This window comes from Eschrichtius robustus, chromosome 9, assembly GCF_028021215.1.
Source record: "Eschrichtius robustus isolate mEscRob2 chromosome 9, mEscRob2.pri, whole genome shotgun sequence".
NCBI classification, from domain to species: Eukaryota; Metazoa; Chordata; class Mammalia; order Artiodactyla; family Eschrichtiidae; genus Eschrichtius; species Eschrichtius robustus.
The window spans coordinates 124,796,080-124,809,626 of NC_090832.1; the positions used below are offsets into that span (position 1 = coordinate 124,796,080).

General features: G+C 34.6%; 1 protein-coding gene across 2 annotated transcripts in view; it reads right to left on the reverse strand.

The window, feature by feature from the left end:
* IBTK (inhibitor of Bruton tyrosine kinase) overlaps positions 1–13,547 on the reverse strand; it is a 102,435-nt gene that overhangs the window by 25,803 nt on the left and 63,085 nt on the right. For both annotated transcript variants that reach the window (XM_068551673.1, XM_068551672.1), the window contains exons 23-25: positions 12,761–12,924; positions 11,562–11,654; positions 10,871–11,014 (exon numbers count right to left, since the gene is read on the reverse strand). In XM_068551673.1, coding sequence (XP_068407774.1) covers positions 10,871–11,014; positions 11,562–11,654; positions 12,761–12,924 — 401 coding nt within the window. The remainder of the gene's footprint in view (positions 1–10,870; positions 11,015–11,561; positions 11,655–12,760; positions 12,925–13,547) is intronic.

The following is a 13,547-nucleotide window of genomic DNA, read 5'->3' on the forward strand; positions in this document are numbered from 1 at the left end:
TACTTCTTGATTTGAGTGCTGGTTGCACAAGATGTGTTCAGTTTGTGAAAATACAACAACCTACACTTAAGATAACTGCACTCCTACCGGACACTATAAAACTCTTAGAGGAAAACATAGGAAGAACACTCTTTGACATAAATCACAGCAACATCTTTTTTGATCCACCTCCTAGAGCAATGGAAATAAAAACAAAAATAAACAAATGGGACCTAATGAAACTTCAAAGCTTTTGCACAGCAAAGGAAACCATAAACAAGACGAAAAGACAACCCTCAAAATGGGAGAAAATATTTGCAAACAAATCAATGGACAAAGGATTAATCTCCAAAATATATAAACAGCTCATTCAGCTCAATATTAAAGAAACAAACAACCCAATCCAAAAATGGGCAGAAGACCTAAATAGACATTTCTCCAAAGAAGACATACAGATGGCCAAGAAGCACGTGAAAAGATGCTCAACATCACTAATTATTAGAGAAATGCAAATCAAAACTACAATGAGGTATCACCTCACACCAGTTAGAATGGGCATCATCAGAAAATCTACAAACAATAAATGCTGGAGAGGGTGTGGAGAAAAGGGAACCCTCTTGCATTGTTGGTGGAAATGTAAGTTGATACAGACACTATGGAGAACAGTATGGAGGTTCCTTAAAAAACTAAAAATAGAATTACCATATGACCCAGCAATCCCATTCCTGGCCATATGTCCGGGGAAAACCATAATTCAAAAAGATACATGCACCCCAATGTTCATTGCAGCACTATTTACAATAGCCAGGTCATGGAAGCAACCTAAATGCCCATCAACAGACGAATGGATAAAGAAGTTGTGGTACATATATACAATGGAATATTACTCAGCCATAAAAAAGTAACGAAATTGAGTCATTTGTTGAGACATGGCTGGATCTAGAGACTGTCATACAGAGTGAGGTAAGTCAGAAAGAGAAAAACAAATATCGTATATTAATGCATGTATGTGGAACCCAGAAAAATGGTACAGATGAACCAGTTTACAGGGCAGAAGTTGAGACACAGATGTAGAGAACAAACGTATGGACACCAAGGGGGGAAAACTGTGGTGGGGTGGGGATGGTGGTGTCCTGAATTGGGCGATTGGGATTGACATGTATACACTGATGTGTATAAAATTGATGACTGATTAAAAAAAATAAAGCTGATAAAACTAACAATGTTAGATCACAGTGCAGCAAGCAGTGTGCAGCTCAGATGGTCATAGAAATTGAAAATATTTAAAAGAAAATTCAATTAATAGATTTATAATTGTTTTCTGAACAAACTTCCAGTGAATACATTAAATGTGCTTATTCAATAGGGAATCTGTTTCATGTAATACATAGTTTTCGTGTTGCTATATTAAATAGGTTTGTTTCCTGTACTAAAATAAGGAATAAATACATTTTCAAAAAAAATTTAAAATTTAAATCTAATTTTACATGGAGAACATAGAGGAAATAAAAATTAAGTTGATCTAAATAATCAAAAATACACAAAACTAATCACACCCAGTATAGGTGTAGTACTTTGAGAATTAGTTGAGTGGAATGCACTTTAGAATATCTACCAAAAAACAGTATACAAATTAAAAATCACCTTTACAGATTAATTTAGCTTCCAAAGATTTCATGCTCAGATTGCTATGGTATGAGAATCTTTTTATTCAACAATCAATGTTTTACTGCAATCAAAAATGTAAAAAGGATTTGCAGGGTAGTAGTCAGGGTCAGGCACACAGGCTCTGCAGCTAACTGTTGTAGGTTCAAATCTTGGCTCTGTCACATACCAGCTTTGACCTTGGGGAGATACTAACCTCTGAGCTTCAGTTTCCTCATCAGTAACATGGAGATACTGACACCATCTCCTTCCTTATAATGGTTGTTATGAGGATCAAATGTTAACTTATGGTAAAATACTTACTTAAACAGTACCTGATACATAGAAATGCTATGTTAAGTCTGTTACTATCCACAATTTTCACAGCATTTAACAAAACTAACTTATTTTAAGAGAAAAAGAAGACAATGAGAACACAGAAATTCTGACATGAAGAAATATAGTCAGTTCATAGGCATATCATCTTTCCTTCCTAAAGTCTAACTTCGAAAAACTGATTCAGAAATGTAACCTTTAGCTATTATTTTGTATACTAGAATTACACTGTAACCTTAGCATCATTTTCAGAAATCCTTAATAAGTCAAAATTATGAATAACAACATAAGCAATTTCCTAGTCTAATATTAATTTCTTCTATTTTATTTACTCAGAAAACAAAGTGAACACAAATGCTAACCAGTTAATTCCCCAAGAAGTTAAATTCATACTTTGAAGAAACCATAAAATCCACGCCCAGATTAAATTCATAAACTATTTGGGGTTCCCCATAAAAAATTAGCAAGGCCTTCTAAAATCCTGTATCTTGTCTGAATAACTCATCTGTACCTGATTCTGACCTAACCACCAAAACACTTTTACATGCATCATCTCATTTAACCCTTACAATAACAATCCTTAAAGGTAAGTATTTTCATCACTACCTAAGTTTAAAAGAAGAGTACAACCAAAGTTGAGGGATCTGAATGATCCTAAGATGACCAGAGATAAGGCAGAACTGGGATCCAAACCCAGTTCTTAATGATCACAAAACTCATGCCTGGCCATCTAGTCTATCACTGGCTTCAATAAGAAATGAAAACAATACTCCTTGTAAAGAGCCAAAGATGACACAGATGGGAGGAACATAATGGTGATTCACACTGTTTTGTTAGCATATGAGTTAAGCATCTATTCATAACAAAATCGGCTAAAAACTTTTACCAAATTTTTATCTACTCAATAATTAAATCAATACAAACTACCTCACATATAATTTTTCTAAGGAAAAAAACTAACCAATAACTTAATACATGTTAAAGAAATCAATCATGTGAACATACTACAGATTAAGTTACAATTTATTTAGTATGTAATAATGGTGAACATTTATACATTTGATTATACAACACTGAAGGTGCTAGGCTAAATGTGTTTAACTCAGTGTACTCTTCACAATACCCCTGTGAAATAGGTACTGTGTTTAGCCCTATTTATGAACAAGGAGACAGAAAAAGATTAAATAACTGATCTGACAGAGAAAGATTAAATAACTTATCTGAATTCACACTGCTACCAGGTAACAGATTCACAATTCCAAGCTCAAGCAAGGCTCACTCCAGAACCCAAGAGATCACTATAAGATCTATATTAAGATCACTATACTCTACTACTGTGTCCACATTTAAAAATCATTTACCCTATGTAAAATCTTAAATCATAGAAGGGAAATGTTCTTTACAGATTTATCAGAAACATGACCTACTGAAGTATTCACATGAAAGATATTTTCTTCAAAAGGAACTTACCTGACTTTACCACAAAATTTTCTCCAAAGCACATACACATGCAGAACACTGAAAAACTGAATACAAAGAACCACTCTCCGTTTCCTTACCAACTCCTTTCTGCTCCCGAAAACACACATACCTGAAGGTTTCTACTGGCAAACAACGTAACTAACTATGGTGGAAAGTACAGTGTCTCATTAGTCATTAGGGAACACTGCTGGCGAATACTCTGCCAAAAAAATCCGCTGAATGTCTTTTGTAAGTAATTCACGTCTCTAAATACAGAAACTTCACAATGATCTGTGTAAGAATCACACGGTGTCAGATTCATCTTAGTGGTAATTTGGGAGCTCCTAGATGTGGTAAATAATATACACACTAAAAATTTTTATTTCTTTAATGGCTACTTATGATAACATCTCCTTAAGAATAAATATAGGTAACAATGCTTACAAGATACCTTAAACTCACATGTTCATTAACCATGCACAGTGGTTACCTATAAAACGTCTTACGCAGACTTCTTTAAATGAGTTCTGTTAGTCTTTCCACTGATCATGCCATACTTTGAAACAGTGTCTGATTTCCAACGATTTTACTTTCCTAACTCAAAGGTTCTGGCTCTTTCCCATTTTAGCAGCCAGAGAAACTTAATGAAGAAGCATCTGTAGCCACATAAAAAATTAATCAAGATTTTGTTCCTCAACTAAAGCAGCCGTGAAATTTTTGCTTTAATGAATAAAATTTCTAGCTCCAAAAATTTAAATAATTGAAATTAGTTTATAATTTATAGGTTAGCTCTAAATGGAATTTGGAGAATTTACATTCATACATCAAGCCAGGCCACAAAGATTGTGCATTCTTCCACTCAAGATGACTGGTGAGAAATGTTGTATTATTTCTCCAAGTAAAATAAAGGAAAATGAAAAGTGACCAACTCCCATGTACACTTGGCGTTTTCACATTAGATTTAAAAGTCAACTGGTTAGAACTTCATTGTAATGCAAAAACCAATTATCTTTCATATTTAACACCAACACAAGGTGAGTGAATGTGTGAACAATCTAAGTAAAATTCCTTACCACAACCAGAAGCGGACTTAGAGGGCTAACGTGTGATTTGCTAATGAACGGCACATTAACCTCATTATTAAGATAAACACAGTACAAAAACACCTTCTAGGGCTTCCCTGGTGGCGCAGTGGTTGAGAATCTGCCTGCCAGTGCAGGGGACACGGGTTCGAGCCCTGGTCTGGGAAAATCCCACATGCCGTGGAGCAACTAGGCCCATGAGCCACAATTGCTGAGCCTGTGCATCTGGAGCCTGTGCTCTGCAACAAGAGAGGCCCGCGCACCGCGATGAAGAGTGGCCCCCGCTCACCGCAACTAGAGAAAGCCCTAGCACCGAAACAAAGACCCAACACAGCCATAAATAAATAAATAAATAAATAATTTTTAAAAACCCTGCTAATAAATAAATAAATAAAATCACATTAGATGATTCATCAGGATGAAGATGTCCCTTTGAGAAGTATTTAAAACCAGATAAATCACTACAGTAATGAATATATTCCATAAATACAATCTGTAAATCAGATTAAAATGCTAATTTCAGATTAATTTTCTACTTTTTTCAAAGCTGGGCAAAGTTAAAATTCTACCAACTTTCTATAAACCAATATTTACAAGAGATATTCTCAGGAAAACAAATCTATTACTATTTTATTTCTTTAACCATATACCACATGTATTTACAACCTATGTGTAACTGATTAAAAATGAAGTGATATACTAAACCTGCAGCCTTATAAGAATTCAAGAAAGAAAATTCAACAACCTAAAAATGACTATTTCCATTTCTACTAAATATACATCATAATTCAGGAATACCAAACATCAACCATTTTACATAAATATGTTCTTAAAAGTTCTAACAAGGGACTTCCCTGGTGGTGCAGTGGTTAAGACTCCATGCTGCCAATGCAGGGAGCCCGGGTTCGATCCCTGGTCAGGGAACTAGATCCCACATGCATGCATGCCACAACTAAGAGTTCGCATGCCACAACTAAGCAGCCCGCGAGCTGCAACTAAGACCTGGAACAGCCAAATAAAGAAATAAATAAATAAAAATAAATATTAAAAAAAAAAGTTCTAACAAATGTTTTCTGATCCCTGTCATTAATTTATATGCATATATTATATACATATATGCTTATAATACATATGTATAATTACGTACATTTCTTGACATATATATCTTACATACATATATTCTACTAAGTTAACTCAGCCCACTATTTATTTATTTAATAACTCAAGCAGTACATAAATTCAGAAGAATTTAGGAGAAATGAACTTTAAAAGATCCTTCAGATACCAAAAATTTGGTCTTATAAAGTCATAAAAAGGGTATAAATGATTGATTTTATGACAATTCAGATATCTCTCACTTTCATAAAAATTCAGAATAAATTACCTATAATTGGTCAGTTAGATAAATTTCTTTGGTTCCGTAAAATACATAAGATCCATTATTCATCTGTTTGTATTTAGATTTTCCAGTCGCATTTTCATCAACTAAATGTATAATAAACATCACTTATAATTCAGTCACCAAATTACTTTTCAAAGAAAAATACCCTGATTATATTTTTGGCCAAATTTTATGGCATTCTTCCTCCCACGTTCCTAGAATGCTCCTTAATATGCCATAATATATTTTTTTTGAAATTTAGATAGTCTCTTCAATGTAGGAGTCTGAGTTCATATTGCTAATAATGACTAGGGAAATTTTTTTCCTAAACCTGAAAATCAAAGTCTGAAGTTTCAGATAAATGATTACTCTAATCCTTTCCTCTAAAATCCCATGTTAAGTGAACAAGAATATAATCAGAAAGGCATAAACCCACACAGGCAAAAGAATAAGGCATTATTAAGACAATGGCAGACCAGAAGTAATAATACACTACTGGAGGACAGAACAGGGCCAGAATGAACCCTGATGTAGTGGAAGTAAAGAAAACCTGTCATCAAGTGGAGTGGGGGTAGAGTGTGACGCTTGGAGCCCTGAAGAGGCTCATACGTTGGAGACATCTTAAGCATTAAATCCTGACGTAGTCATGCAGATGAAAACAGGAATACTGGCTGAAGGTTCACTTGTGGAGTGGCGGAGAATGCCAGATGCCCTCCCTATCTCCACGTGGTCAGATGACTGTACTTCCTTCACCTTGGTAGGAGGAGGATTTGATTGAAAATCACCAGTATATAGAGGCAGGTAGGACTGAACTGCTGTGTTTAAAATCTATACACTAAATGATGAGATATGTGAGAATCTAGACCAAATTGTGAGAACCTCAGTCCCAGGCCTAACTGCCTCACCCTGATCAGCTTCCAGAAGGCTGGCAACCAAATATAAAAATTAAAAGCCTTCTCCTTAGAGAAACTGACAGACCAAGGAGAAAAAACACGGAGACAGTGGTGCGGGGGTCCTCTAAGGGTACCGCTGGGTCACCCTACAGTCGCACCCATCAGTCAACCTGTCCCACACAGGCACACAGATTCCAACCAGAACTTAAACAATCCACCAAATAAAACAAAACGTAACTAAAACATACATGAAAAAAGAGTGAATACACATCAATGTAAATCAATGACTATTTTTAACTTTTATAAATGGAATCATATAGTTTTATTTTCTGATTGGCTTCTTTCGCTCAATATTACATTGATAAGATTCATTCACACAGTTGTATTTAGTCATAATTCATTTTCATCATTGTGTAGTACTGTACTATACAAATAAGCTATAATTTATCCATTTACTGCTATAGACATTTAGGTTGTTTACAGTTTTTGGCTTTTACAAATAAGGATGATACAAACATTCTGATACATGTTGCCTGGTGCACATGTACATATATTTCTGTTGGATATATATTAAAGAGTGAGAAAGTTTATAGAGTACAGGCATCTTTGACAGTTGAATGTTGAACAGGATACTGATAAAAGGGCACTATCGGCAAGTAAGAAAGAGCTCTTGGCAATTAAAGATTTTAATAGTTAAATTAAAACATTCAGTAGAAGGTTTGTAAGATAAAGTCTGGGAGATGTTCCAGAAAGTATTTAGAATAGGAAGATAATTATATGAACATTAGAAAAGCAAAAGTAAGAAAATTAGGGAAATCCAGGAAGAGCCATATCCAACTAATGTGATTTCTAGAGAAAACAGTACAGAAGAAAGTATCAAATAGAATACAAGATGTTCCTAGAACTTAAAGACATGCTTTTCCCAATTAAAAGAGCCCATCAAGTACCCAGCATAATCTATCAAAAAAGAACCCACATCAAGGCACATCACTCTGAAATTTTAGAACACTAGAGATAAAGAAAAAGGGAAGGGGGGACTTCCCTGGTGGTCCAGTGGTTTAAGAGTCCTCCTTCCAATGCAGGGGACGCAGGTTGGATCCCTGGTTGGGTAACTAAGATTTCCACATGCCCCAGGGCAACTGAGCCCACGTGCTCTGGAGCCTGTGCCACAGCTAGAGAGCCCACGCGCCGCAAGGAGGAGCCTGCATGCCACAAGTAAGACACGATGCAGCCAAATTAATTAATTTAAAAAAAGAAAGAAAAGAAAAAGGGAGGAGGGGGAGAGGGAGGAAACTGGTAAACATAGTAAGAGTTAGGAATTGGAATGGCATTAAACTTCACAACAGCAATAAGAAAAAGGAACTCTACAAATGATTTCCAACTCAGAATTCTGTTCCGATCTATCAGTCAAGAATGGTGAGAATAAAAACATTTTCAAAGATATAAGAGCTCCAAAAATGTATGTCCTATACATCTTTTATCAGAAAACCACTGGTTTTTATGTAGATTGTGCTACATCAAAACAAAGAGTAAACCAAGAAATAGAAAAACAGGATCTAGGAAACTGGGGATCAAACACCAGAGGGAAGCAAAAGAAATTCCCAGGATGACAGTTAAGAGAAGTCTCAAGATCACAGATACTGAGCAGGCCTGGAAAAGGCCTAGTTCAGACCAGAGAACTCAGAGTTCTAATGAAGATGCCTCCAATAAAAAACAGAAGTCATAAATTATCTGGTATGTTGCATCGTAATGGAGAGAGGTATGTTTTAGAGAGCTCTGGGGGGGGAAATTACTGATGAGTACATAGGCAGTATAGGAAAACTGACAGAATTAGTTATTATAGGGAAAAAATAGAAGAGTGTAAAAAAAGGAAATAAAATCATCCTCGCAATATGACTCTGTTGTGAATCTTAATTAACCAGTCATAAAAGAGAAAGTTTGGGGCAGGGCAGGCAACTGCTATCTTTCATGATAAGAAGCCTTGAAGTATTACCATACTATTAAATATTTTAAAATATGTGTTTTGATTTAAAAAAATACTTTATTGGGGTTGGAAAGAACTCCTATGTTTGAAATAGATGCTAAACCAAGAATTTTTGTCCAGTAGTTGGATTTCCTAACTTGAGTGATCATTGTTTTGATCCTTCTTTTGTTCATTTACTTTTTGTTTTTAAATAAGGAAACTGGTTGATGGCAGGGCTATAACTGTATTTACTAAGCCCAAAGCTTCCTCATGTGCTTAGTTAATTCTCTCAAATTGCGATATATTTAGTATCTTGAGAGCTAATCAAAGAAGGTTTTTTTTTGTCTTTTCCATACTTTTGTTTAGGGAAAACATAAGTCAATATTGTAACAGGGGACTTCCCTGGTGGTGCAGTGGTTAAGAATCTGCCTGCCAATGCAGGGGACACGGGTTCGAGCCCTGGTCCGGGAGGATCCTACATGCCGTGGAGCAACTAAGCCCGTGCACCACAACTACTGAGCCCACACACTGCAACAAAGAGTAGCCCCCGCTCACCACAACTAGAGAAAGCCCGGGCGCAGCGATGAAGACCCAACACAGCCAAAAATTTTTAAAAAGTAAATAAATAAATTTATATTAAAAAATATATATTGTAACAGCTACTCCATAAACCCTACAGAGGCAGTGATTAAATCAGTTTTGTATATTGCCTTATCATCAGAAACTAGAACAGTGCCTTGCATGTAGAAGGTGCACAACAAATACCAATCAATTAAAACATTCTACTTGGGCTTCCCTGGTGGCGCAGTGGTTAAGAATCTGCCTGCCAATGCAGGGGACACGGGTTTGAGCCCTGGTCTGGGAAGATCCCACATGCCGCAGAGCAACTAAGCCCAAGAGCCACAACTACTGAGCCTGCGCATCTGGAGCCTGTGCTCCGCAACGGGAGAGGCCGCGACAGTGAGAGGCCCGCGCACCGCGATGAAGAGTGGCCCCCGCTCACCGCAACTGGAGAAAGCCCTCGCACAAACGAAGACCCAACACAGCCATAAATAAATAAATAAATAAATAAATAAATAAATAAATAAATAAATAAATAAATAAATAAATAAATAAATAAATAAATAAATAAATTTATTAAAACAAAAAACAAACATTCTACTAAATCCATTCCCTCAAGTTTTACTCTCTTTTCTTTTTCACTTGGGTGTTCTCACCTCTTGTTTTCTTTTTCTGTGATCATGTTTTAGATTTCCTAGTAGGTCTGATATTTAGTCCTACTGGTGGCGATCAAAATGAGTTGCCACTCTCTTCAAAATAATTTACATTCTAATTGGGAAAAATACTCCCTCTTACAAATAGAAAAAAGTGGCATTAGAAGTAATGAAGGGATTCCCCCAAACCAAGAGTAGTCTCTAATACCCTCTTCAATGCTTGTGAGAACAACAGGGTTCTACTGATCTTTCCTGCCCTTCACACTATCCATGTATTTTTCTTCCAAAATTGGTTTCCAATTATTATGATATTAGTTACCAAAAAAAAAGGGAGGATGGGAGGGGAGAAATACAACCTGTTTTTCATATGTCAAAACTGCTATCTGACCTCTTTGGAGATTATTCCTATTAATGTTGCATTATGGGTAAACTGTAATTGAGAAAAGTTATATAACACAATGTTAAGTAAACAGCCCTGCTTAAAAGTGACAATGACAAGCTATGATTATAAAAATTTAAAGATATTCATGATACATACAGGGAATATACAAAGAAATTAGGGTGCTAAAAGAAAACTCTTTGCTTTTATCAAACTTCTCTATGATATACATTATTTTTTATAAAAAATGAAAAAATAAGAATGTTCCCTTAAACTGCCTTAGCAATAAACATTAATTAAAATACCAAGAAGAAATTTTATCTACACATACGAAAAAAATTCAAAAATCATGATGTACTTCTCAAAACAAACAAAAAACTAAAGTATTTCCCAAGGTCCAATTTTTAACTTGAAAGCAAACAGGGGAATGAAATATTTGAAAAGATAGGAAGGAAAAAAAAAAAAAAAGCACCCAAAGCCAAGAACTACCTTAAAAGCTAATGTACAAAGCTTATTTTAATTAAAAATTAGAGCATACCATGCATTCGCTGGTTTGGGGGTTTTTGAAGGAGCACTTAAAGCTGTTTCCATGCTATTCATTCCTGAATTATTATCTTTGGTAGTCATTGCAATCATTTTTCGTTGCTTCTGAGACAGTTTAACTCCATGAGAAATCATTTTTCTAGAAATTAAGTTAAATTAAACCAATCAGTTTCACCACTTCTGAGAAAGTTTAATTCCATAAGAAATAATTTTGCTAGAAATTAAACCAATTAACATTAATTTCTGCTCAAAAAAGGTTACTGGTAATTATATTGCTCTGTGTTTATTTGATGGGATTTTACTATTACTAGATCAAAATGACCACAAGTTTCAACAGTGGCAAAATATATAATTAGTTTATACTATCAAGGATCAAGTAATAGCTACATGGGAGCCCTCCTAATACACTTGCATCACACTTGTATGAGAAATAGATCATTTTAGAGGCAAATTTCCGGCATGTAATACTGTATTCCACAAGAGCTAGACTATCAACCCAACCCAGTCTTCAGCATATATTTAAGAAATAATGTTATGGCGGCTAAATTACCTAGAAAAGAGCTTACAACTAACTTTAACATCAAATGCAGAAAAATAATAGGAAAGGTCCAGTAGGTCTTTCCAGTTCTTTAGGGCAGAACTATAACACAACATGGTCTTTCCTTTTTTATGATTTTGTAACCAACCCCAAATTTGTCTTTGGTGTAGCTCCACATTTTTGTCTACTTTCTTCTATTTGCATGATGGTTCTGAGATCCATGACAGGAGGGCTTACAGGACTAAAAGACATATAAAAGTTACTTTACAACCCATTCATTTATCCATGAAGTCCAACACCCAAACATTACTGAAACTGTAAATTATATATAACATTATTAATGAGAGGATAATTTAGGTCTATTTTGTCAGCTGTGGCCAACTTCAAAAAGGATATTTTGAATGAAAGCTACTTTTATATATACATACATAATAATAAGATGCATCAAAAGTCATAATGTTAAGAGATACATGTTTAATAAAATATCTAACATTAGTGATTAGAAGATGCTTCCAGGTGTTCCCACAAATATGTTTACTTAGGAAGAAAGGTGAGACTACTTTCTGAACTATCTTTAGACCATGAAGCATCATAAACTGGGACATCATCACCTTTATTCCAACTGTGCAAAATACAGCATATTTCAAAATAATTACACAAATGGCCCAGATGACAATACAGTTGGTAAGTCAATTAACAGTCTTAGCCTATTATAAACCATACTAGGTAATAAAGATAAAGCATAAGCTCAATTAGTTCTTTGAAAGAATACTGTATGTTAATTATACTTATTCCTTCAGTTTTAAAAATTGACTTTTCTAAGTAAAAGAAAAATATGGATAGAATATAGGTTAAGTTAAAACTACAGCATAACATTAAATGAATTCCCTCTGAAAATTAATTGTGAGTAACAACACATTTTGTGAGATCTTAAATACACTTTAATGTGCAAAAAAAAAAAAAAGATAAAGTAAGCTTACAAATGACAAAATGGTCTTCCTGAGTGGGAGTTTTTACTAATATACACTATCCATTAAAAAAGAAAAAGAAGCTGATATCAAATGTGTGTGTGTGTGTGTGTGTGTGTGTTTGTTATAGAGTATTTTACTAAGTATTCCCTGATGACACTGCAAAGGCAACTAAATTCTGTCTGGAAAAAAGAGCCTATTTTAGCTGGTTGGTAATTTGTATGCACTTTAGCTGGTAATTTGTATGCATTTAGGTAATTTGCTGTATATTAGAAATTTATATTAATTTTTTAAATGCACTTCATTAAAAAGTTTCACTTGACTAAAAATAAATGATATTTCTCAGACTAACAAGTACAGAACAAAATAAAAATCCTACCTGAAAGAGCCAGAAACCCAACTGGAAGAGCTTGTAGTATCAGTTCTGTTACTGGGAATGGGCTGTGGAGCAGATATTTTAAATACTGATGATTTTTCCCATGGTTTTAAATCTTCCCTAAAATGTGTAGGAGGTGTACCATTAACATAGGATTTAGTTTTCCCCTGGAGGTAAAAAAAAAAAAAAAAAAAAAAAATTAAAAAGTGAGTAATAGCAGGTACCCCTAGCACAGTAGCTAACACATAGTTGGTACTCAGTAAATACTGGTTAAACTATATTAAAGAATAAAACCTTACAACAATAATTATCTAGTATTTTCAATTCAGTTCTTCTACAGTTTAGTATCTTGATCAATTCTCAAACCATATCAGTGGCTATAACCCAATTATTAAAAGCTTTGGGAATAATTTTTAGGGACGTAAGTTTGCATATCAAGTTCTTATTTACCTGAGCATTAAACAAAAATGTTAATAAATATAAGTTGTTCAAATAAGATATGAAGCAGTAACTTTAAAATTAACATCCATGACTTTAAAATGAAACAAAATGAAAGTCTGGTATAAATGTCATACAATTCACTCTGAATATAATTAAAGGACTCTGAATAAAATTAAAGCCAAATAATATTGACACTTCAAAAGGGACCCTAAAACTATTGCGATTACAATAGGTCAAGGAAGTTACTGAAATGGTATTTCCACTGCCAGGACAGATTCTTCTACTATTGCCAAAAATTCACAGTATGCCTTCAACCTTCTTTTAAACCTCATCTGTCTTCCAGGCCAAC